This window comes from Varroa jacobsoni, unplaced genomic scaffold (assembly GCF_002532875.2).
Source record: "Varroa jacobsoni isolate VJ856 unplaced genomic scaffold, vjacob_1.0 scaffold_727, whole genome shotgun sequence".
Classification (NCBI taxonomy): Eukaryota; Metazoa; Arthropoda; class Arachnida; order Mesostigmata; family Varroidae; genus Varroa; species Varroa jacobsoni.
Genome location: NW_019213629.1, coordinates 468,444 through 493,772, shown reverse-complemented (window position 1 = coordinate 493,772; position 25,329 = coordinate 468,444). Strand labels below are relative to the sequence as shown.

Here is a 25,329-nt window from a genome sequence, read left to right as displayed (position 1 = left end):
CTACTAACACTTGACTGCGTGGGATGGGTTTGGGAGTGGTCTACTATCTTTCAGTATCTTCTTCCTGTGCAGGGGTAAGTAAGTAGAATAAATTGAAGTATGTTGCACGCGACGTTTGTTTCGTCTTATAGGCTAAATACGATTCGTTTGTTTGCGCGCTTCTATCGCTAAACATTATTTCATACCACACGGCAGACTCATGCAAAATATTAATGAAACGGAAAGTGAAAAATATGCAAGGCGGACCCACTTAAATAGATCAGATCTAACGTCAGACAGAATACACGTGTATCTAATTCACAGAAACTACAGCCTGAACCTGATTCGAAGCCCCCGAGGTGACCAACCACCGTCCAGTCGTTACATGATATTAGTCCAAATACAGATGCTATTAGCTCGTTTTCCGCAGCAGCATTTACCGCTTTGATCAGATTCTATAAGCTGTGTACAGGCCATATTGTATCAAATATTTTCCAAGAGTATGTGCAAACGATTGAAACTTGTAAGTTAACGTAGAAAGCCGAAATGCCACTACAGTGTATAGCGACAAATTCGGCAGATGATTCTATTGGTAACTGGGATACTTTAATCGGTTCACTCACATACTGAGTCGTTTAACGACCGAGATATAGTCGATTCATTGTTCCTAACATCGTCTGAGTAGGAAGAGGAAACGTTGCTACGTCTCTTTCTCGCTTCTATGTATAGGCGATGTTTTCTAGTTGATATTGGTATCTCGGACAGAAAAATATATCTAGTAGTTTTTGCGCCGACCCACATACGACAGAAGAAGTTACTTAGGCAGAATTAACTAGCGTCTAATGGTCGAACATAGCTTTTCCTATAGCTTGAAGGCACTACTACTAGTTCTCTCAACATAAAATTTCCCATACATTGACGTAGTAATAAACCAGCTACGACAACTAGAGTACACAGCTGGCTGCTAGAAACCAACAATATCTTCTTCAATAATGCGTTCAAACTATAGCAAGAGCAGAGAAAGTTCTCTGTCTAAAATTATCTCGACATTATTCCGTACTTAGAAGTATTGTACTCGCGTTAAATGTTAGCGCAGGTGTCCTAAACAACCATCATTGCAGCTCAGAGTATGTCGGCAAAGACAGATATGGCAATGCGCTACATGACATTACGGTAGATAGCCTTAAAGCTACGTTCGTATGATGGCTATGACGCATGGCGTCGTGTGTCTCAACGATATTGAGGCTTCCCTGCGCAAAGCCCCTGCCGCTTTCCTCAGCTGAACCAAATGAATGTATCCTTAGCCAGCATCAATAGGGATACACTGAAAGCGCTACAGCTCCCTTCCCGCTTAATTGTGCGTTCGCGTCAAGCTTGCCGAGACGTCAATCGTAACACCTATTAGTGCAGTTGGAAAAGTACGGCCATCGTCGGGAGTCAAAATTGGCGAAACAACAGAGCGCACAGGAGGCACCCCATTGGCGACGCCATGTTGTTTATGTGCATGTTTAAAACAACAATAATCCAGCTAGTAAGAACGACTCCCGTTTGATTCTAGTAACCATGATTTTGCTTCCCTAAATTAACCGTCTGGGGAATTTTGGGGAACGATGCACGTTATTGCAGATAAACCAATCAAATTCAATCCAAATGTCCATTTAACTAGAGGCGTTGATGGTTTGTATCTTTAGCTTTCATTTGTTAGGTTAGGTTAGGTATACACATTGCTGCTGACATCGTATATGCAATGGCAAACGCAAAGCAGTGATTGATCATGAAGATGATCATCCGATCTCCGTGTGAGGTGGAATCGGCTCACAAATAGGAGGACAAATAGAACTAGCGATCGATGTTCTTTTGATTAGATACCCACATCTACAGTGTATATTCGCAATACTGAATTTGTTATAAGAACGCATTAGCACATTGATAAAGCTATAGCGATTCAGTAATTTTCAAGTTGCTGTTTTGCTTGGTCCGGGCTAGCGTCATTATTGTTACCATGATTCTCCCGTTTTTAATAGGTGCTCCTTTTCCGAAGACGGAAACTTTCTATGCGAGCTTTACTGACCATGTTTCTAAGCAATCAAATAGGCTTTTTCTCACTTCCCGTTTCGTTGCTGCTAAACGTTATCGCGTTCTGTGTTATTTACTCACTATGACCATAAATGGGCTAGTGCTGACCGACGGTGATAATGGGCCACATTGAACACCCGCTCGCGCTGCAGATATTGGAACAATGTTTTTTTGCCACAGCTGCTTCTGCCTAACAGCAAAGAAAATGGTCCTTAGTGAAGTGCCGTCTGCAGGCATCGTTGTAATCATCGGACATCGTCTACTAAATTAAACAGGAAGTACACAAACGGTACACGCTGATAGCGGAGATGGCGCGTCGATTTCTCTATAAAACATCACTGTCGACCATCTGTTCCGTGCTTCCGACAGTCATGATCGCTGTTTGCGCTGGCACTCTGTTCGAATACGTAAATGTTGGACTGTTTCCCCCAAATATTACGTGTTATCCATTTCATCACTATGGAAAACCAAAAAGCTACATAACCCCATATGCACAAAAGACACGGGCATGTTTCGCTACGCATCGACTTCTGTCTACAAAGGCGATGGATAGGGAACAAGAAAACTAATTATATGGATATTGGTTTCCAGTGGACCAATAGTTACATTTTTAAATTGCTCAATACTCATGGGTATGAGAACTTTTTCCCGATACGGTGGCTCTCACGAATCTGCATGGCATGGTCCTTAGAAATGGGTCCCTTCCCCTAACTCGACAGTAACCGTTTCAAATCCTCTCAGAAGGTAGAGTAGATACGTAGCATGCCGATTCGATGGTTAGGGCTTTACTTTTCTTTCTACTGCGAACAGAAGAGACCGTATGAGTGATTTTCTTAAAAAGTCCTTCATATTCTTAGCGTAGTTTATTGGAAGCTGGTTTCCAAATAATTCACAATTTAGTAAGTGAAGATAAAACATGTTATGACATGAAAAACATTGCAAACACAGGCGAGAAACTTTATTGTTTCTAACGTGGTCGCTCGGTGGTGATCGAAGCTATTTGATATAGAACAAGAATCATTGCTATACGTTGTTGATCTGTTGTAAATAAATGATTACATATCACGCGTAGAATTTTTTGCCTTCTATTTTGATAAGATACGCAGTGAGGCTTGGAAAATAATAAATTTAGGTTAATTTAGATCTCTAGTTTTTTCTGGAAGGGAATAGCACCCATTCTGAGGCTGAGCAAGATTGCTTGATGCTATAAAAAAGTGCAGGTGACTAGAACGTTTTATACGGGCATGCACGATGATAGAACAGGACGATTACCTACAGTGGTATAATCAAGCTTCCCCTTACCAATCATTGGGAACGTTACGTCTTGATAAGCGGTTGTTTGACAAAATAGAGTTAGGACTTCAAAATTACGTACAGGTGTTGGGGTGACTTCGTATACGATCATCTCGAATCGTCTTTTCTAGATGAGCTTTTGATTTTGCTTTTAGCGCGCAATCCATGATGCCGATGCTCACTCATGTTGAGCGAGTCTGGACGCAGTCAATGGCAGTATGATTCCGATACGTTCTGCCGGCGCGCTTTCGTTTGTAAAAGTAATGCTTGAAAATTATTATAGTGAAACAATTCATAGCAGAAAAAGCTAGTCGGAAAACGTCGAAATTTCTCATAACGATAGAAGATCTTATTAAGCATTAGCTGTCATCTGCCTTCGTACTTCGCATCTGGTAGATTGCAAAGGGCAATGACGTTACAGAGGCAGTAATAACAAACACTAACGTACCGTATTATACTATGTAATTTTGACTGATGATAATTAGTTATCTAGCGTTGTAATAAGAACATCAGACGCTGTTCTGGTACCATCTCATACTCAATCAAGCAAACTCATCGACTTCCGATTTCTTTATAGGTCCTAGCATTTTAAGGATAAATAGGATACTCGGTAAGATCAGTTTGTTAAGTGCAAAATGTCGTTGAACGGTCTGTAGTCCGCGGCCCCATGGAACACTTTTTGTGTCTATTTGAAAAGCGCTTATATTCAAAGCAAAATAACCAATCAACTATATATACACAACGTATCAACAACACTTGGTACACTATCATGAACGATGCATGTTTCCTATATGTCAGAAAATACATACGGTTTGTAAAAATCTGAACGTACCTCAATTTCAGGAGGCTGCCCCCGCCTTTACGTACGCCCGAAAAACTTATCCTATATATCAGAGAGGCACACCCAAAGTGCATTGTATAGCGTTCAATGACATCGTAATCACAGTGATTGCCCTGACAAATAAGTCGTTGTCACTATTTAAGACTGCGGCAATTTATATAGGGGGCGTCCACCATAACCGTCACCATCGTTAAGCTGGTCGAAGCTCTATGTGGCTACGTCGCACACCGTTTCGCTACGGCAGTAAAATTATTAGTACTGTTGTTATTATTAATGTGTCGATAGGCAATCGAACACCAAAAAGTGGACAAAGTAAGGACTAACATCGAATAAGGGCGATGTCTTCCATTAAGTTAGGGCGCACGACGCTTCTCACGATCGTCCCACGTTCAGCTCCTGCAGAGCAGGCGACAGACCACACAAAAGTCCTGCAGATCGCACCGCCTAGAAAAAGAAACAACCCTTTTTTGCGAAGCCGGTGCCTCACTCTAACAGCCTATTTTTCTTTCGCGTTCGGCAGAGCAGCCTTCACAGGTCGTCGGCTGAGTTTCTACACAGTCTGGCGTTATCTCCGGCTTAGATTATTGGAAGTGATTTGCGATTCCTCAAACACACTGCCACCAACAGATATCATGCACGCATGTGTCAATACCGTTTCCCTCTTACAGAACTGAACAACATTTGTTGGGAAATCTGCCTTTAGCGTTATCCGTCAGGGGGAGCATATCGACTGCGTTTGCTTCGAGTGTACGCCGTTCGAACTCACGCAAAAGCCGCACTGAAAAGAGTCGTTCTGCCCGCTTGCCTCCAGCACATTCAGCTAAATGTTATAAGGGCATTTGAGCAAGACAACAACAACATTTCACCATCCGTCGAGCTGCCGAATGGTCGCAGCACGTTCGATACACGTCCCCCACCAGCTCCAGCCACAAGGAACGACAACGGCCAGCCGAATAGTGGTCCGGTCGCTTAGCCGTCGTATCGTCGTTCTCACAGTAGCACCAGGAGCAGCAAGTAGAAGCAGTCTTGTGTTCTTCGCTTGAGGCGATGGCGGCCTTAGCACACGGAGGGAACGCTGCGAAAGCGCCCGAGATGGACGGTTGCAGGAGAGATAAACAGACAAACGCCGCACCAGCGGCGGCAGTTGGGTTTGCTGCTTTGGCTTGTCGTTACCGCTCATAGATAGGCAGGCAGGGCAGGGGCTGCGACAGCGACACACAAGCATAGCCACAGAGCCTACGGTTGGACGATGGACACCGGCTTTTCATTGCTTTCATTCGCGCTGCGGCTTTCCCGTTTACCCACCTGGGGGCGCTGGTGCTCACCTCCCGTACCCAAAGCGCTAGCGAACGAACACCCAACGAAGAGCACGGCTTATGCGAACGGATAGGGACAGGAGTCAACCTGGAGCGTGAGCTAACTAGAGTCGAGCTAGAAACTGGGCGCTCCATGGCATCCATTCATCTGGTCTATAAAGGGAGAGAAGGATCGCACGTTACTTACTTAGCTTAAATAGAGCTTATGAAATTCTCTGCGTGAAATCAACGTTTGGACAAAAACGCATAATGCTCAGGCAGCGTACAAACTAAAAGGGCGTATCAACCGAAACGGAAGCAATTCATCTAGGAAAAAAAAAACCCAACAGATATTGTTTTCTTTACTGTTGAGCAAGCTACTTCTGTCTACGTTAGATCAGACGACAAATATCGACGTTATTTAACAAACGGGACCGACATAACAAACACATTCATATCCTGTTCGACCGGCTTGCGGTCTAAAATAGACAATAATTTGTTCCACCGTCATTTTGCGGTGACACGTTACTGTGGCGTACAGCAGGTAGCTTATCGAAACGTCGACAAAACTCAACTATAATAACTGAGTCGTTTGTCACTCGATCAGAGGATTCTGGAACTGGTGAGGTTTCATCTGATTGTGTAGGGCTTAACGTTCAGAAACCAACTTCCGTATTGTGTACTATGAAAATGGAATCTGATATCAAAGGGCCACTTACTAATGCTGATCACAGTTTACGCCTTCCTTAGAATATATCGATGTGATTCACAGAAATTTCGACAAATACATAAAAACGGCAAACATAAAAACAGTTCGGAGAATATTGAAACGCACGAAAAATAGCGGTTCGGTCAAACACTTCCACTGCTATTAGCTGAGTAACTTACGAATGCAGCCGTTCCTTCGCACCACTTATGGCCTTGCCAGATGCTTGCTACAAGAATCGTTGAAAATGAGGATAGTCCCTAATCATATATATGCATCTTGCTGATTGATTTAGGGTAGGAAGCAAAGGACGCGCAACCTTTGCTCTGTCGTCATCAGGGCCGTAGTGATGTCAAGCCCCACAGTTTGGAAAGCCAAAACTTGTAATCTACTTTCAACAATGTATCGACCCCCCGAACGCACACCTGACGCGCAGGCACGACATGTATGTTCTATGAGTGATTCGCGCGACAAACGACTTGCTCGTAAGCATTCATATCTGAGCTATGTATAGGAGGTTATAATGCTCGGTTCTGGCGTTACGTACGATGAGCGGAGTACGGGCCACCCAATATCAAATATGTGTCGCCTAAGGTACCTCTATGAATGAACAGACATACTGGCTGTTGTCTGTTATTTTTTCAGTGGACGTTATTTTCGAAGGGCTCTCTACTGAAATCGGCCGAAATAAAAACCTCTTCAGCGTGACAATTCTTTTTCATATCACACTATATAGTTATCAAAGGAAATTGTATAATGCAGGTTTAAGCGAGCGTGTGGCCTGATCGTTCAAAGTATCCACTTTGACTATTCTTTTTTCTTCTTTTGAGCAACTGACAGTATGAAAATCTCAACGTGAAACGCGCTTCGAGGATCCGCTCGGCTAACGCGTTTGTTTCGTAGCCACGGGCTGCTAGAACAAACTCCCACGAATAGATACTGCATGCTGTTGATGCGTCCTACTAATAAAACAACAAAAAAAAGCCATTGTCCAGCTGTGAACTGTAAATTTGCACTAGTGTAACGGTACTCAGGCGGCACGCGATCATGTCGAAGAATCTTGCAGAACCAGAAGTAACAACCCAAAGAACGGCGTTTCTTTTATGAGCGATTGAAGTTTAATAAGTAGTTTTATCCAATCGGCGCTATAGCTCTCCGCAACCCACTCTGCACTAGTATCTTATTAGATGTGTCAGACAGATCCGTACCGCTCTGAAAATAGATATATCTAGAAGTTATCGCTACGGGCATTATGAGTTGAGTGCCAACAAATTTGCCTTCGTCCGGCGACAAAATTTAGATATAGATACTACCTTGTATTGCTACATTCACTACTTTAAAACTAAATTACACCACCCCATAAGGGGTAATAAGCCGGGTAATTTCGATTCATGCTTGTTTTCTGTAAGCAATCATTGTTTCTAAGTTACGCAGTCGAGAGCCAGTGTAACGCACCAGAATAGGTACTCGTGTCCCCCTATGTGAAATTAATAATCTTCCATATTTCATGTAGTCCACAATCCCGCACCTCTTCCGCGTGTTTGTGCTGCAATATGCCCTGGCCTTTTAAAGTCAAATAAGCAAAGAAAAAAAACGTGCCCTTAGCGCTACAAATCATTAGTGTTGATAACTTCTGGATCAGTAATTGTCAAGAAAATCCGTCCCAACAGGCTGCACTGTTGGACTAAAGCTGTTTCGTTGATATCCATTTAGACAACCAAGCGCATTGGACGCTGTCATGAACCATTCGCGTAACTGAAGTAATCTTCATTCGTTGTACGCCGAAACCATTGAAAGCCGATTGTTGAAGCAATATCTTGAAAGTTTCAGATATTATAACATTGTTATTATTAGTTATATTGTAATACTGTTTTTATTGTGATCAGATGAAAGGCCTCGTTTCACTTTGATACGGTGTATGTACTAAGTAAACTGATAAAAAAAATACCAAGCTTTTCGTTTTCCAGCACGCCCCGATCAACTAAATTCACAGATTACCATAACAGTTAGATCGTATGTGTCAGTAAATAGTAGTAATTGTTGAAAAGAAAAGCAATTATTGATGATTATTACGGCAGTGGGCGAGTTCGATACGTAAGCGGAACAGGGGGTCTGGAATACGTATACATCTACTGTCAATTGAATCAATGCCGGTCAGTTCGACTGACTACACAAAGATTCGGTGCAGTATTTACTACGGAGGCCTTTTTGATACGTTCGTAACTACGGATTAGATGAGCTTTTCTTATCTAGAATTCTACTACATAGATATTTCTGTGGATCAATACATGTCCTATCTGTCTGGACAAAAGATGGCCCGAGAAAAATCGAAAAGATCAATTAATAGATCGATCTGAAAGGAGCAAAGTAGCTGCATTTTCCTGCGACCCGAGTGGGGAAATGGGGTCGTCAGGATGCCGGAGCACAGGCAAAACAGTGTAATTATCCACGTGGGTGTTGTTGATCATATAGCGTAGACAGGCGTCAGGTACCAAGCTAATAATACACTGGTATTTAAAGCGTTGCATTTACTTACGATATAGTATAAACTATGAAGTTTCATGTTAGGATAACATGTTATCTCTTTATCAAAGCAATTCTGGCAAACCTTCACCTGACACGGAAACGTAACAATAAATCGACGTAATGGAGAAAAGTAATTTTCATTGCGCAATACAGGTCGCGCAGCCACTCAGTATACCTGAATGGAGGAGATGTTGGGGATGGCGGATAGGATAGGTTGAGACAGCTGTGGGCAGGTCGAATTCGCATACTTCTACTGTTCAATTTAACTAATTCACTAATTACTTATTAACTAGGTTTACTTAAGAACGGGCAGCTTAAATATTTAGTACGGCGAAATAAAGTGCTAACTTACAAATCCAATAGAATTTGTAAAGAGCAAGATGATAGCGCTATCGAGTTTGTGAATTACTTTTCATATATAAAAACAATTAAACCTCTTTCGAAACAAATGATGTTCTTCGAAATTGAAACGCCAGAAGTGGATTTGCACACGCTGTGATTATACACCAGCGGAGCTGTGTGGGTCATTTATACGGTGCTGCCCGTTGACGAGCTGCGAGAACTATTCCGGGCAAACAAGAAACACCAAGAAGTACCACATACGTACTTGTTATGACAATAATTATTTAGGATATTTTTTAAGCGTTTTTCAGTTTGTTACATTTCCAATTCTGACAGCTACTAACTGTCGTTCTATACTAATTAACTATCCAAGTAAGTGTTTTTAGTTTTATGACCTGTACTGCCATAAATCGTTGCCCCAGACACCCGTTATATTTCGGGCGTTTTTATGCTTTTATCTATCATGGCACGTGCGTATATTCCTTCTATGCACTCTTGCTAATATGTTCTGCTCAAACGCACAAAACCTGGACACAAAATGTAATAGCGGACCAAAGTTGTTAAGCAGATCCTTGCATGCACCCTTTTTACCAGCATGCCCAGTTTGGTAAGCGCTAGTGCTTTCAACTTTTGCATGATCGTATGATCCTGTGTCCTGGTAAGTGTACGTATCAATGAATTTTGTTTGCCTTGCTAGTTGAGGCGAACCCGGCCTGCGTTTTGATTGCCAAACTTTCTAGATCCTTCGCAGAATCGACGCTTTCGCATACATATGCAAGTTGCATTAGCTTGCCTCAATGAGCCTTTCACAGCTGTTCACTCTGATCCACGCTTATCGAACAAGATGTCCTCATTCCACGGCTGATATTCTTTAGTGCGTAATAAATTCACGTTGCGTTATCTAGTGCTTTCCAGGATATTTTCGGGGGTGAGTTAAACGGGCTCCCATTTTCTCTGAAACGGGCCATCAGGTGGCGTAATTATCGGCCTCAAATGCTGCTGAGGGTATTTTGCGGGAGCACGCGCCAATAGAACCACTTCCTATAGTCCTGCAGCGCATCATGCGGTCGATGCAATAGGCATACTGATCGCGGCTGCTCGCGCTGTCCAGTGTGCTCTGACCGCTATCTGCCTGCAGGGCAAATAACATGCTTATACGGCCTTGTTTGCATCCACCTGGCCCCGATAAATTATAAACGCTATCACCTCAACCGATTTTGAGCTGGTCCGGTATAGTGTCCCTTGAAAATGAACCCACTGATAGCCCATTCTTAGCGCAACATATGTATCACCACCGTCCACCGAGGCGCTGATGCGGCCTAATTAGTGCACTGAAGGCGGTATTTTCAATGGCGAATATACGAGATGACGGATCCGAAGTACGGGTTTTGAGCTTCATAATGCTAACAAAGTCGAAGCTTGCCGTTCTAGTTTGGGGTGGCTTCACAATCGTAAGCTGCGGGCGCTGTGCGTTCGTATGTTTTTCTTCTCGAGACAGCAACAGGTGTTTACTCCTCGCCGGATGCGCCTACGAGAGCGGGTATCGGGCTTCTCAGGCTCATAGTTTCAGACCGCACGAACTAACTTAAGGCAGAAGCTTGCTCCGACCGTTGTGGCAGAGTGGAATGACAATAGCCAATTTTCGGCTATTTTGATATAAGCTAGAGACATACGAAATTTGATCCGGATTCCCTGTTCATCCAGCACTCCCCGTTTAGCACGCGCAAATCCTGCAACGTTTCCTGCAACAATGGCGAAAACACGATTTAGGCAACGCGGCTTCCTCTGAAAAGCAACGCTTTTATAGTTTTTCTCTGGAGCAGTCTCATCTAGTTCTTTCCAATCACTTTTCAGAGAGCTTCTTGTGGGTGTGTATGCGCCTCCAACAACACCTCCATCTTTATTCTTGTCACTTATTCTACGGCTGCCACTAGAATAAAACAAACTGGGGTAAGCGGTTCACAGCGATTCTATGTAACCTTATACAGCCGTATTTATGTTTGTACCATCACAATAGATAGAATATTTATTTTTGCTATTAATTATTCTCCTCTTTCGATTTTTATATCTTAGTTACTTATGATTTGCAAGGCGGAACCAGCAATTTTAATAAGATTAGTGAGAAAAAAAGGTGCATTAGTTACCTTCCTCAAAGATATCCTTTTCTGCTCTGCAGTACAAACGTTTCTCAAAAAAGAAGGTCGACTCTTTCAAAATAAATGACATTACCGATTTCTGTTAAAACAATGACTAAATAGCACTTCGGCTTCGCGCTGGAGATGACCGACGAAATACAATTTAAAGCGACTATTAAGGACATGTTGTTATGGGAGAAAATAAATTACATCAATATGTTCGTAACAACCAGCCACACTCTTATCCATACGTTTTGTTCATATAGCTTTATAAGACAAGGTTACATAAGCCAGAGGTGGGATTATGTGGGCGAGTCATAGGCGAAGAAGCCAGACCAAAGTGGAGATTTTGTTGAGTAACAAATAGGGAACGTGAACATGCTCTATGAAAGCCAATTGAAGGGTAACTACCGTGCTGATTTATGATTCTCGTATGCAAAATTATCCTTTGTGAATTGTGACTATCTCGAGTTAGTACGTGTCGACTATATCGGTGAGTCTCAGGAGTATCGTATGTAACATGTAGTTGACAACGATGGCATATACCATAGCTAAACCTGACATCAAACAAATATATACGTATATACCCTGTTATGGCCAGACCATAAACAAGAAATTGTTGCTGCCCTATTTACTAGCCAATTTCCGGCCAGTGGTCTAATCCGAAGTTGCGCTTTAAGCCTTTTCTCAAGCTAGCAGTCCCATATAGTCTTACACCTGGCTCACGTATACCAGTAATTCAATTAAATACAATAGAATTCTGTTCGGCAAAACAGGTGACACTGTAACAATTTACTGGTCATTATGGAAAACAGACCTAACCCCAACCCAGAAACACTTATGCGCCTCAAACATGCTGAAAGCATTTAATTAGTAAAAGCAGTTTTTTAGACTGTCTCACACGGAGCGGGCTTGCGTTCGCAATCTTCCAGATCGCAATAACAAGCAATTATTTTCGCATAAAAAGGATCGTCTAATCTCCGGCGACAGCGAAACTATGAGGCGGAAACGATCGACTCTTCTATTCATACCCGGTTAACAATTAACTTCTTAATTATTGTTAATGGAGTATTTTCATAGCTCTGATGACCGCAAATTCTACTTCTATAAATTAGTTTAAAAAATTCTGATATTATATACACGCTATATATATTTGATACGTGACGGAAACACTATTGTACTTAGTTTTCTAATTCGAGGTGCGCTCACCTTCAAAATTGGAGACTGAAAAACATATAGATACTACTTTTGGCAGCAAACTTGTAACAATGAGTCTCTCATTTAAGTATCAACGTACATTTTAATTTAAACACATTACGAGAAAATTGCCACTACACGGTGCAAGTCTTTCTAGGCCACTATTTCTATAAGTTGCGCAATGTATTTTGCAAGTGATTCATAATTTTGTTAGTACGTTCGAGGACGCTGTCAAGGACAGTTCCAAGAGACTAAAGGGATTTCTCTGTATCAAGTACTTACTATCACGGATTTGCGCAAGTACAAAACACATGGGTACGGTTGATGTGCGTAATCATTTTGTATAGCCACTGGACTTTGACGAAGATGCGAATAATTGTGCGTTTCAACAGCATCTCCCATTGTGACCCTCTTTATTTTTTCGGTAGTTATCGTTCACTCATGGTACCGACCTACTTTGTTCATTTTACTGAATTAAAATTTTCCTAGTTGAGTGAATTGTTTACTAGTGTTAAATGTACGTTGTTTAGTGCAGTTGTAGAGAAGGCAAAACATACACTCTCCGACGGTTTATAGAGTAATTTAAGTAAAGCAGTTTGTTAAACTAATTATTCGCCCACAGTAAAAAAATTATCCGTCCATTTCAGATCACAAAGTGGATCGCGATCGGTTATAGCAGTAGCACCAGAAGATAGCTTCGAGCAGAATTTGTTTGAGCGCCAGTCTAAGCACTCAGACTGCGAAGATCAACGCTTAGTACCTGGCATATACGAGAACACAAGCGCTCTGTAGTAGTGAGCCAAGATGTTTAAGAAAAAGACTGCTCTGATTTAAAGTGGAGTTAGAACTAACGATTAAATACCAAATCTACAGGCAAAAAATCTACAAATCATAGAATTCGCCATTATTTCTTCGCTACGTAATCACAGAAACTTAGCTACTTAAACTACCATTAGTTTAAATTAGATGGTGGACTTCGAGGCAACTAAAATATAAAAGATAATACTGCGGATTAATCGCACTTGAAGTTAGGTATAGACATAAATATCTATCGATGTATATATCACCAAATGGGCAAGCCTCTGTTCGGATCCTTTAATTTTATCGGTGCGCTCCCTTGCAAGGCTATCCCTATATATTACCAAACATTCTTTAGAAGCGAACTATTTTGTAATATAATGTTTCAGTCCTTCTTCTTTCTCCTCCTTCAAATCATCTTTTGCTTTTGGCATATTCGGTGTTTTTAACTTTCGAAAGGCTTGTGCCGCACGCTCAGTATTTTCTATCACTTACAACTTTTTTTTTTTTTTTTTAAAGCGATAACGTCTCTCCCATCACTAATCGTTACCGGATAAGTACCCAAAAAAAAAAACACTCTTTCGCTACCGTAAACAATATTTTAAAGGCAATATTTTATCAATTTAATAGAAAGAGAAAGAATGAAAAATAGCCTGGGTTACTTGTTTCGCATTCGAAAGCCTCGATATAGCTAGCTAGCTTGCTTGCTTTTATCATGTCTTTCAAATCATGATAAATACGACAAATTTACGCGCTTAAGAGCACACACATATGTACTGACAATCGTTTGGCTCTAGGAAGAGAATCATATGCGAAAAGAACTAATAACGAACTAAGTGCTAAAAGGTTTGTATCATAGCACAGACGGTCAGACCAGCCGTTCGCTCTTACCGCATTGGGCCTTAGCCGAGGCTGCTTTCTTTTCTTTCGTTTTTCTGTGATGTTACATGGGCTCCACAGCTCGCCGTTAGTCAAGCTACTTTTGTAACTCTCGCGACAGTCACCGCTTACAAATACGATTGCGTTATCACTAGAGGGCGCTTTAGCGGTAGCATTGGGGGCTCCATTTTGTATTGTTACTATTAAAGTGATGTGTCAAGAAGAAAGCGTTACTAATCTTGGCGCATCGCGATCTTATCTATTGTAATAGGCTTCCACAGCGGATCGGTATTGCCTTGATTTTGTTGTGCCCTCTAGGAATTGATCTTACTCCACCGCTCGCTTCGTCTGTGCACCCTGTCCGCTTTAGTGACATTTAATTTATTTCCCGACCGCTTCATCTCCCTGTTTTTGGGAACGCAACGCTTTAGAGGAGGGGACAATGAGCAAGAAACTGTCAAAGAGCACTTGCCGATGATTGAGTAGTCTTATTAGCCAATCACAAGCAGAAGAAGAAGAAGAAGAAAAACGACTAATTATCTCAATCACTGTATTTACGATGTGCTTTGTCAACGTTTGGCAGCGCCGCCTTTCGGTGTCTTTTAGCCCGTTAGCAACGATCGGCGTCAGTGAATAGTGCGGGCGGGCAGGCGGGCGGGCGGACGCCGTATGACAGTGTCCATTGCAGTCCCTCGCCACAAAATCCCTTGATACGTTAGCTGTTACGGGCAATATTATGATGGCTCGTGACAGACAGCTTAAAAAACTAGCATCGTAGTTCGTAGTTAAGGGGATTGCTGCACAGCCCAAAATTGTACCAAGTCTCTCCTGAAAGAACAGGTCGACTGAGAGAAACCTGGGGAAATTTTTCAAAATTGGAGCTTTTTTTTATCAAGAGTTAAAAACAAGACTCACGAAAGCTACTCAAGTAATGGTGTCTAGTATGGTACAACGGAAACTGCTGTATCAGTAGCAAGTATTGGTTGATCTACGAGTTCCATAAGGTGTTAAGTGTGCGAAAGTGAACTTTCATTATGGGCATCTCTGTTCGTATGTTCAATGTTATTCTGATCGGATTTACTTTTATGCTCGTGTTTACCGCTTTTCAGACAGGTGGCTTAATCCAGGTAGGCAATAGTGAGTTGGCGCATGGCACTTTGTAGAGTCGAGTCGAGTTAGATTACTCATAAAATATATCTCGATCCCAAGCACCTTATTTTGCCGGTGTATTTTAGACGTATATAGGCCTTCCGTAATCGTAATTTGCAAGAGTAACGTTTTCTTCATATAGCATATTACTAGCATTTAGTTTCTAGCATTAGACAACGCATCTGTACAGGTTCATTCTTATTCTTGAACTTATAGTTCAAAAAACCAGGAGAACTAATGCTGTGTATGCTGAGAGAACGCTCCCATACTAATTACGAATAGTCTGTTTCTATACAAAAGTACACAAACGTGTGCTTCATACTAATATTACGGTCTCCGTCCTGTAGAAGACCGCGTAAAACTTTTATAATGCAAACTTTTAGAATGTTGACTTGTCTCAAACGGAGAATATGTTGTCCAACGGTTTGGGCTTCCTAGCCTTTAGAACCTAATATCTATAGTTGTGAGTTTAAGTGTAAGTTTGTGAGTAGAAACATAGCATTACTATGTTTCTATACTTTATTTAATTGAAATTGAGGCTGTAGTCGCAACCATTTACAGCTTTACCAGTCAACGAATGCCAATGAATTTTTAAACGGCACTAGGACTGCACCCTGAACCCTTTTAAGTTTAGCTCGTTTGGCCCTAATTTAATTTACCTTTAGTTCATTTGAATTAGATTTAATTGAAATAAAACAATTTACCGCTGTCAATTTTCAAGATTTTCCCATACTGTGCCCACTTCACAAAGCAATCTAATCTACACAAATGCCGTTTTACCTGATGCGCAAGGCAAACAATTGTAAGCAGTGCTTATTATAGGATAACAATTTTCAACACCCACCGACTATATCGACCAGGATCAAAGTAAACATTATGGTAGATAAGTATTGTTATTGTCCACCGTTTTATAACCAATACTAGCTAGATGTACAAAATGGCGCGTTTAACTTCAGAAAAAATTTGGTAAGCGGTTTGCTGTAAAGGGGCGTACGTGCGTTCGTTCGTCCGGCCCCCCCTAGAGCCAGACAAAAGCTAGTCTTTTTCGGGAAGGAAATAACGCGCTCGTTACGGCAAACAACAACGCGTTACGATTGTAACTTACGCGAAAATCAACTATTATCGAATATTTCGGCACTAGACATACCTTTACAAGAATTAAAAACGTTTTTTTTTTTTTACCGAAATTGGCAATCTACGTGACTGCTGGTTTTTATGCGGCTTATTTAAGACCTTCATAAGACAAACGGTGAGTTTTCAATTGGAAATAAAGTTATAAGGCCGGTGTATTAATTAAAAAAAATGGCTCAAAATGAAGTTTTTCATACGGAAACGAACGGCCATTTTTAGAGAGAAAGAAAAAATACAATTTTTCTAACTGAATTGTTGAAATCAGATTTAACGATTAATCTCGGCGAGATTTTCAGCACCATTTATACTTATGGACAGTTTCAAACTGTCGCATTGTTCAGTCTTCAGATCCTCGTATCAGCCCAAGATTGAATTTCGTGCGAATGTTTCGCATATTCGACGAAAACAAACTTTACACTTAATACCAGTATCGCCTGAGGCATGGTTATTGTTAACAAAGATAAAGTTAATTTTCCTTGTGATATGACTTGAAGCAACGCATTTATAATCTGCCCTGCACGCTTACACGAAGAAGAAAATCAAGAAGCTGATGCAGTAAATATTATACGCGTACTATAATGAACGCGAACATCTTACACCGCTGAAAGCGACACCGTTCTACCATTGTTATACCATAATCGGTTTGGCGCTTCGATCGCCACTTGGCGGTCTGCAAATAACATTGCAGTAATGAGCTAATGTGGTCGATGTAAGGTCAGCCGATGACCTTGTCCACTGTTGATATCAGGGATGACGTTTAGAACGATCATAGTCAAAATCGCCTATAGCCAAAACCGTACTAATTGTTTGCCGTTTCTTCAGGCATAGCTTGCATCAAATGGTATAGGGTAATAAATAGCGTTTCATTCGTTTCGATAGATTATATATATGTATGTATGTATGTATGTATGTGCTCTTTGAAGAGTATTCGAATAATCTGCACTGGGCTAATATGATTTACCCAGAAATGGTCGTCTTCTGGGATTATTATTCTTTTGCCTACGAATTGAGGCGTACGGGAATTTTAAGTCACTATAACCTCTACTAAAAAGAGATCGGGCTATAATATGTTCAAGAAATTAATCTAGACCACACTCCCGATGGCCTTATTACTTGTGCATGTGTTCTGTTTGTCTTAAGTAAAGCGTTGTCGACATCCTTCTAAAAAAATCAAATCAATCTAAAAGCTACATAGTTGTAATTAAGTTGTATTCAGCATAACTTTCTCTTTGAACTTTAGATAATAGAACTTGCTCAAAACTTCCTGACCATGTTTCTCCACTGTCTATCGTAATTTCTATCACCTGTAGCATGTCCCGAAACTACGCACTTTAAAATTTTACGATCTGCGCTTAATCCCTGTGTCCTTATGCAGGAAGCACCAGAATTTAATCTTAACATGTACTGTAGTTTTACAATTGAAACAACTGATACTGTAAGTGTTATCCACGTGTTAAAATGAACCTGGCATTTTACCCGTGTAATAACTCATTTGTATTAGATTATTACTTAGAATTATTGATAAATTTTTCCTTTTGGAGTATGATCATGTCCTATTCAACCAAGACCAAACTAGACAGACATCAACCACGCTTCGAGATCTAGTAGCGAGCATGCAGCGGACATATTTTCTATACGTTGGGCGGGACTTGAAACTGTCTTACATAACGTGTAGAATTACGTGGCTCTATGACACCTAGTACGGTTCATTGTAATCAAATTGCTGATCATGATCAAGTTCAGCTTGAGCGTTGTACTGGGAAACTAAGCATACGGCGTTTCAGGAACGCTCTTTTTCCAAAATACTACATCGTTCGGTAAATGCTTTTCTGCTTTATGACTGCTTAGAAATTTTTATTAGCGGCTTTTTTTTCCCTCCAGAAGGAAGAATGGTGTAGCACTGGCCAAAAACAACGTTTTGAGGCCTCGTGGCGAATATATGTATTTACAATTACCATTATCATAAGCCTTAAAAGCTCGCAGATGTTTTCGACTGGGTCGTCTGGTGATGTATACGAGTATTTTTTCGCCTAAAATATGTCATTGCCTTTCATGAACTGCTTCTACCTATTGAAAATCGTAGCAAACTGTACTGAAGTCGATTCAAAACGAGACCAACGGAGAATACACCGGAGATGGATACTGGTCGTTTTGTATTATCTACGCCGTCTTCGCTGTGTCAAACTGGATCGCACCATCCATCATTGCCCTTATGAGTCCACGAGTCTCGATGCTCGTAGGCGCCATCACGTACAAGTTAGTAGTAGGATAGCTCATCAGTTTAACCATTGGCAGCCTCCATGCCGAACGAAAAAGCTTTACGTGATATACACGAACAATATTTCATATTAGGAGCTTTGGAGCTCTTCGTTCCTCGAAGTCTTGAACTAATCTGTAGAAATCTGATGTGACACTTTGTATGAATATATGCTATTCTAATCGTAAAGCAGACGAACTGGAGAATACGATTGCACCACAGTCTTGCCCAAATTATCAATAATAATATCGACAAGTTATCTTCTGGTAACTTCAACTAGTTTTTTTTACCAGGCCCTCCTTTGGTGTGAACATAGGCAAATGGTGCCTTTCTCCTAAAGTAAACCCATTGGAGAACCTGTCACCTCGAAATTCAGAGGCGCTGGAAATACAGATGATAGGAGGCTCCGTATTATCATCGAAGTGCTGCAAGCGAATGGTCTACGTGTAGCCGCCCAGTCATGTTTGCCCGTGACTCAATTAAACTAAAAAAGCTGGTGAACTGCGCGGAGTCTGAGCAACAGCGAAAATATACTAATTTATTAAACATTTTCTCTTCGCTTTTCCGGATTACGGGTCGGATTGTTTGTCTAGTAACAGGCCAGTTTCTCAGAGATTCAAGAAGCCCTCAGGTACTATTAACCGCAAAGTCGCTGACCGAATAAACTCTATTGGTACAACGTTGTGAAATTATACCTCATAAATTTTCAGCTTTTTCATCTCGCAATTTCTCTATCCAACCGCAGAAGGTCTTTACATTGCATCTGCACTAGTTGGATCCGGCGCAGCAGGTTTGTGCTCTATATCTCAAATATAATGTACGAGTATATTGTGATAACTGGCATTTGTAGACGAACTTGCTAACTGGTACTTTAACTTATCCTCATTAATTACCTCTATTTTCCCTCCTATTTCATAGTTATATGGACAGGACAAGGGACATTTCTAACAAAAAACTCAACCAAGGAGACGATGTCAAGGAACTCCGCTATCTTTTGGGCAATGATGCAGCTCTCACTGATTTGGGGAAACATTTTTGTCTACTTCGTGTAAGGATAACACGAAAGGGATTACAGGAATTATATTTTCTATTTAGCTAGCTTCATGTAGCCAGGAATCACTGTTACAGTCTTACAAGAAGTAGATAAGTGATAATATCAATAATCGGAACATCCGAGGAAGCTATATTGTTTCAGTGTGAACTCGCCATTCGAACTAATCCTGATCGTCGTTATTAAGTAAGCTATTAGGTAATAAAATTATTTAGTTGTATACAGTTATTAATTAAAGAGCTTTGCTTACTCGTGTTTCTGAAGGCGAGGCAATCATCTGCCCGTCATCCATTTGAGTATCTTCATACTGAAAACCAACAAATAAACTTCATGATAGTCTAGAAGCCAAAAATGGTTATAGTAGAGGCTTTTTGGACATTGGCAATGTACAGCACACGTGTCATAATCGTCGTATTCCTTTTACGTGTCCTATGCGTGACCTCCCGTACAGGTTGGTCGGTAAGGAGCATATCGATAAGGAAACTCGTATGCTCGTTTATGGAGGTCTACTCGCCGTCGGAATAATCGGTAACCTCCTAATGATCTGCTTCCGAAGACCGCCGCAGGACAATGACGAGTATGTGCTTTCAACAAATCACCAGTGTTTAGCATCTGGCCATGCTACATCTTACTAATGAAGCCTATATGAGAAGTGTGCAATACCGAAAGACGATTGTTGTACATCCATTACGTTTGCGTTCCATATATATATATATATATACACTCTCGTGCTTAGAGGAGTTCCAGTTCATATAATTGGTGGCAAATGTTCTTATGACCAAAATATTTATTTCAGTGAAGAAGAAACAAAAACGTTATTCGTCAATGGAATCGGTTAGTCAGATTTTACCACATTATTAAATGTTATAATATATAAAAACTTATTTATTTGCGTCACTTACTCGTCGCGGCCGGTATAACGATTTGACAGCCAATGGACCCCTCATGTGCAAAAGCTCAAATTTTCTAGCGTCAGTGGCCCCGCTAAACACCTATTGCTTAATTTAAATAATAGTGTAATAAAGACCAAACTAGTAACGTGTTTACTTTTTATTTCAGTAAACTCGTTTGCTTTATTGAAAACGTCAAAGATGTTACTGCTTTCCATCGCTTTTATCTACACTGGTCTAGAGCTGTCTTTCTTCAGGTACGATTTATCCAATATAGATATTTACACAACATCATTTCCAAGTACTTGTAGATATTGCTGTTAGCTAATTTCTAAGCAAAGCTTGTAAGTTAGACAATGCAATCAATATTTTTTTTTTTTTTTTTTTTTTCTAATAAAGTTGAAACGAAGCCATACAATAGGTGTGAGTAGAGGTTTTTTCTCCATATCTTACATGCTGGATTCAGGCTCAGTTTTAGTCGTGGCTAACTTGCAATTGGATATTGAAAAAAAAAAAAAAAAAAAAAAGATGTGGTTTTTTTTTAAATCTAACCATTAACATTAGTAAATACAACACATTGGTTTCAGTGGAGTCTATAGTACTGCTATCGGTTTCACCATGGAGTTTGGTGATGACAGCTCTAAGTATGTGCCAATTAGTGGCCTTCTCATAGGAACTGGCGAGGTGCTATGTAAGTAGAAAGTAGGTAAATGTGTAGCTAGCCAATATTAAGGATATTTAATAGTTCGTATATTTTTTTTTTTCATGCAAAACATTTCGTAGCAAAGAATACTGATTTATTGACATCCGATTCGACCTAAGCCTTTATTAGATCAGATCATAGTCGTATAAGTGCTTAGGGCCACTCTCACGAATGAGTGTTCTACACTCGCTCCATAACGTGAAGTCCAGATTTCGGGTCGGACGCTCGGTGCTTTCGTAAATGGAGTTGCTTCTAATAAAGAAAACATTGTGTCATTACCTGGCCTCGAACCTAAACTATTTCGTATATATCTAATACCTGCTGGTGAAATGGCATCGAATAACGCTTTCAGATAAGTTTGACGCTCTGGGTTGGCATTACCTAAATCACTGCATTCATTCATGATTCTGAATAGTTTGACGACGCTCTCGCGTAAAGCAGCGCTCACTCTTTCAAGCCGTTCATTTAACGTGGTAGTCTGATGAAATTGTAGCATGGTGCTGTGATATGGCGGAACGTTACCTTGTGACCACCATCAGACTGCTCGATGCTAGGGTGTTCCATGAATTTTGAAATAAGCACGTCTTACTCAACTGTCGTAGCTCCGGAAATGGTCATATTTAATATTATCAGCACGATTATTATTACTACGAACAGCTGCGCACGACCGATGGTTGCCGCAGGCGTTTTAGTTAAGGGCTAGCGTATACGCAGATAGAGGTCCGGAGGCCTGAAGTTCGCGCGATCTCTGTTAATCATACATAAACAGATAGCTTTACGAAAGGCTTCTACGCGCCGAAAATGAACTATGTCTAGGACAGCATGAAAAGGCAATTGTTGCAGAAAAATGAACGCATGAAACCTTCCCGCATGGAGACGGATCCAAAATAGTAGAGTTAAGAAGGCTCCGTCAATCGATAAATGCCAAATGCTACAAGTGCTAGTCCAAAAGGTAGATTTTGAGTGCTGACTGTGTACCATAGTGTAGCTCGTGGCTTGAATCTAAATTGAAATTTGGATATCTTGGAGACAGCCGCGATAAACATTTTGTCGAGATCCGCAGTCCCCGATTCAAACCTGATACTTCACTACCATGGGTGGACTCTTTATCGTTCCAACGCGTTACGTTTTCGAGGCACTCTACCGCGTAAAACATATACTATGTAACTTTAGACATCTGCTTTCCGTTTGACTCTAAGAGATTTCTTTCATGTTATTACATAACGTATTATCGTAATATTTAAGCTGGTTTGGCGTTTAGCATATTCGATGACTACACGAAACGTATGGGACGGAGCAAAATAGTCCTGATGGGTTTTGTGGTTCATGTGGCTACATTTGGCCTAGCTTTTATCAACCTACCTGCTAATTCGGTGCATGGAAAAACCAAAGACAACGGAATCATTCATTCCAGGTGAGTGTGTAATGTAAAATATTTACTACTTACTTTTGTTGTTACTACGGCGTCTCTTTTAATACTAAATAAACATAGACATGATAAAACGCTAATTAATTAACAATTAAAATAATTCTTAATTTAATAAGAGGAATCTGCCCTTGTTGTTTGGCAATACCTATACGCCCTCGCAAACATTTGCGAGGGCGTATAGGTATTTTTGCTGAGCTTACGTATGAGGGATTGATAAGTGAAGATCAGCTGTAAATTGTCTTCTCGTCAGTAGCAAACTTGATGTTGGTTGAATGTCTTATGGGAGAAGCATGTATCGATTAGACTTGATAATAAGGATGACGCAACTATTACGTCATCAAACGTTATATATCCTATAAGCAACAGAAATTTTGATGTATGACCAAAATGTTACTGATTATAGATTGACCTATTTTAGTATCGAGCTGGCGCTGCTCTGTTCGTTCCTTCTCGGCTTCGGTGATGGTTGTTTCAATACCCAGGTAATTAGCAGACTCAATTTATAATGATTTGATATGTGCTTCCGTAAAAAAATATGTCACATGCTATTTGTCTGTGTGCTTGTTATGTACCATCTACGTTTGTATCTTTTGCTGGAATAATAAGCACAGTAAAACGAGAACTTGAAATATGGACAAACGAATTGGTGTATTAAAGGCTAACGAAGTAGGTCCGCGAGTTAATGGTCCTTAACAGTACCAATCATTATGGCCGCATAGTCTGCGATCATAAGCGTACAATTTACGAGCAACACTTCAGAGCAAAGGCCAAGAGTGGGTACACAAAAGAAACGAGATTCGTGCAAGTTTCCTGGCCGCCAATTGTCCACAACGGTCCACTCTGTTTTGCCCCACACTGCCGCTCAGTGCTGTACCTGCTGTATATATGCTACCATTTTACATCTTAAGTTTGGGATGGCCTAGATTTTAGCTGTTCGATAAGGTTAGGGATCCCCAATTATTTTATATGCGATCGAAGCTGTGTAGTAACATCTCGATACAATGTCCTTTGTTTTCCTAATCTGACATGACCCTTGAGATGCTTCGGTAATTGTAGGTAAAAATGATCTGATGACTAGATGGCTGCGTAGTTTTCGAGACAAAAAGATGAAGAAAGGCAGATTCTTTTTCATTGAGCGTATTCTCACTAAATAATCAACTTCCCTACAAGTTTCATAAGCGCTGAAAGAACCGTTGCTTTTTTATTCATTAGGCTTTGAATGTATTTCATTATTCAGATCTGTGTTCATTACAAGTTATTTTGTAATTTTATTTCAGATTTACTCGCTGATTGGGTATGTATACAGTAAGGACAGTTCGTCGGCGTTCGGACTTTTCAAGTTTATGCAATCTATTGCAGCCGCAACTTTCTTCTTTTTGTCCACCATACTTATTCTTCCATATCAGGTAAGCTACAGCTTACAGTTACTACGATAGCATTATTGTATCGTTTATACGCGATCGAAGTTACTCGAAAAACATCTTGCTTGTTTCTGTCTTTGTTTGTACGCAAGTGTATTTCTGTCACATATTCGTGAACGTGTTGTAGACTGCAGCACTTTTTGAGACGATGCAGACTACATGTTAGCTGAGAGACGTATGAGTGCACGTGCACGTGTTTTCTAACCGGCCCTAACGTGAACGATTTTCCAGCTGGGGGTTCTGCTAGTTTCTGCTTCCCTCGGCACGATATGCTTCATGTGCGTTTCAGGTCATGCACCGGAGTCAGACGAAGGTAAGGAAACCTTATCATTACGGAATACACATGGGGCAAAGAATAATAACGGTAAATTATGAAGGCTTTCATAGAAAACTAACGCACCCAAACAAGTCGAGCTCATTCTTGAAGCGTTCAAATAAAACGCCCGATCCAATAACGTTAGTACTGAGAAGACCCTTTACTAGTGAAAGTTTTATCTGCCTGCATCACAAAAAAGATTCCCGCACAAATATTAATGCAGCGGGATCGCATTCAGTTTGCTACAATCCTAAAAAGTAACGTAAGTATACTTAGTAAATAATTTAGCACAGAACAGCCACAACCTGTTTAGTAGAAGACGCTTGAAACTGTAATTACATTATTTAGTTCCTTCGCGTCCGCCCCCATTCAGTAGTTACGCTCATATATGACTGTGGCTGCGTCTGATCGGAAAAGGTAAGTGCCCCTGCTTATCTTGCTTGGGGCAGTATTCCGTTCGAACAATGATGACACTGCGCACATTTGGACCCGCCTTACCAAAACAGACCACAATAATCAGCAGGTACAGCTTCCGTAATAACTAAACGCTTTAATTAAAGCAAATTATATACTTTTCTTATTTACTTACAGAAGAAAGTGACTCTAATCACGTATCTATGCAAAGGAGCGAATGTGAAGAGTAGTCGTTGGCGGCATTGAAGCGTTGCTATTAATGTTACTGTATTGTAGCAGTGATTTTAGCGGTAATTCTGCTGTAATATTATAATTCGTTAGATCTTCACCACCATTTTTTCTGTGTTTAAGAGAGAAGGCCTATTAGGATTTCTGAAAAAGATGACTAGGATTTGAATGATAGCCATTGGCGCTTAATTGTCGAATAATTTCAGTATTCTTGAAAACATTAGCGTTAAGTTTTAATTTTAGATGAAATAAATAGAAATTCTATCATACGAA

At 40.6% G+C, this 25,329-nt stretch overlaps 2 protein-coding genes across 8 annotated transcripts in view; one reads left to right on the top strand and one right to left on the bottom strand.

Annotated features, from left to right (window-relative positions):
* The window catches only part of LOC111263043 (uncharacterized), a 20,295-nt gene extending 14,678 nt beyond the window's left edge, over nucleotides 1-5,617 (bottom strand). The window contains exons 1-2 of one of the 5 annotated variants that reach the window (XM_022837783.2): nucleotides 4,181-4,260; nucleotides 3,431-3,593 (exon numbers count right to left, since the gene is read on the bottom strand). In XM_022837783.2, the coding sequence (XP_022693518.1) occupies nucleotides 3,431-3,460 (30 nt within the window). In that variant the 5' untranslated portion in view covers nucleotides 3,461-3,593; nucleotides 4,181-4,260. Of the gene's footprint in view, nucleotides 1-3,430; nucleotides 3,594-4,180 lie in introns of all 5 variants that reach the window. The other 4 variants (XM_022837782.2, XM_022837781.2, XM_022837785.2 and 1 more) reach the window with 4 other exon arrangements.
* On the top strand, nucleotides 7-25,329 carry LOC111263053 (UNC93-like protein MFSD11). 3 transcript variants are annotated; one of them, XM_022837807.2, is made up of 13 exons: nucleotides 14,714-15,194; nucleotides 18,431-18,603; nucleotides 19,315-19,394; nucleotides 19,523-19,652; nucleotides 20,107-20,232; nucleotides 20,452-20,489; nucleotides 20,715-20,802; nucleotides 21,133-21,236; nucleotides 22,494-22,662; nucleotides 23,096-23,159; nucleotides 23,955-24,083; nucleotides 24,330-24,411; nucleotides 25,006-25,329. In XM_022837807.2, exons 1-13 carry the CDS (start codon nucleotides 15,102-15,104, stop codon nucleotides 25,056-25,058), a joined length of 1,329 nt encoding a protein of 442 aa, XP_022693542.1. In that variant the 5' UTR covers nucleotides 14,714-15,101; the 3' UTR covers nucleotides 25,059-25,329. The 3 variants fall into 3 exon arrangements, with proteins under 3 accessions (XP_086825554.1, XP_022693542.1, XP_022693543.1); XM_086969428.1 differs by lacking the exons at nucleotides 14,714-15,194; nucleotides 18,431-18,603; nucleotides 19,523-19,652 and adding an exon at nucleotides 7-74; XM_022837808.2 differs by lacking the exons at nucleotides 18,431-18,603; nucleotides 19,523-19,652 and having other exon boundaries at nucleotides 14,716-15,194.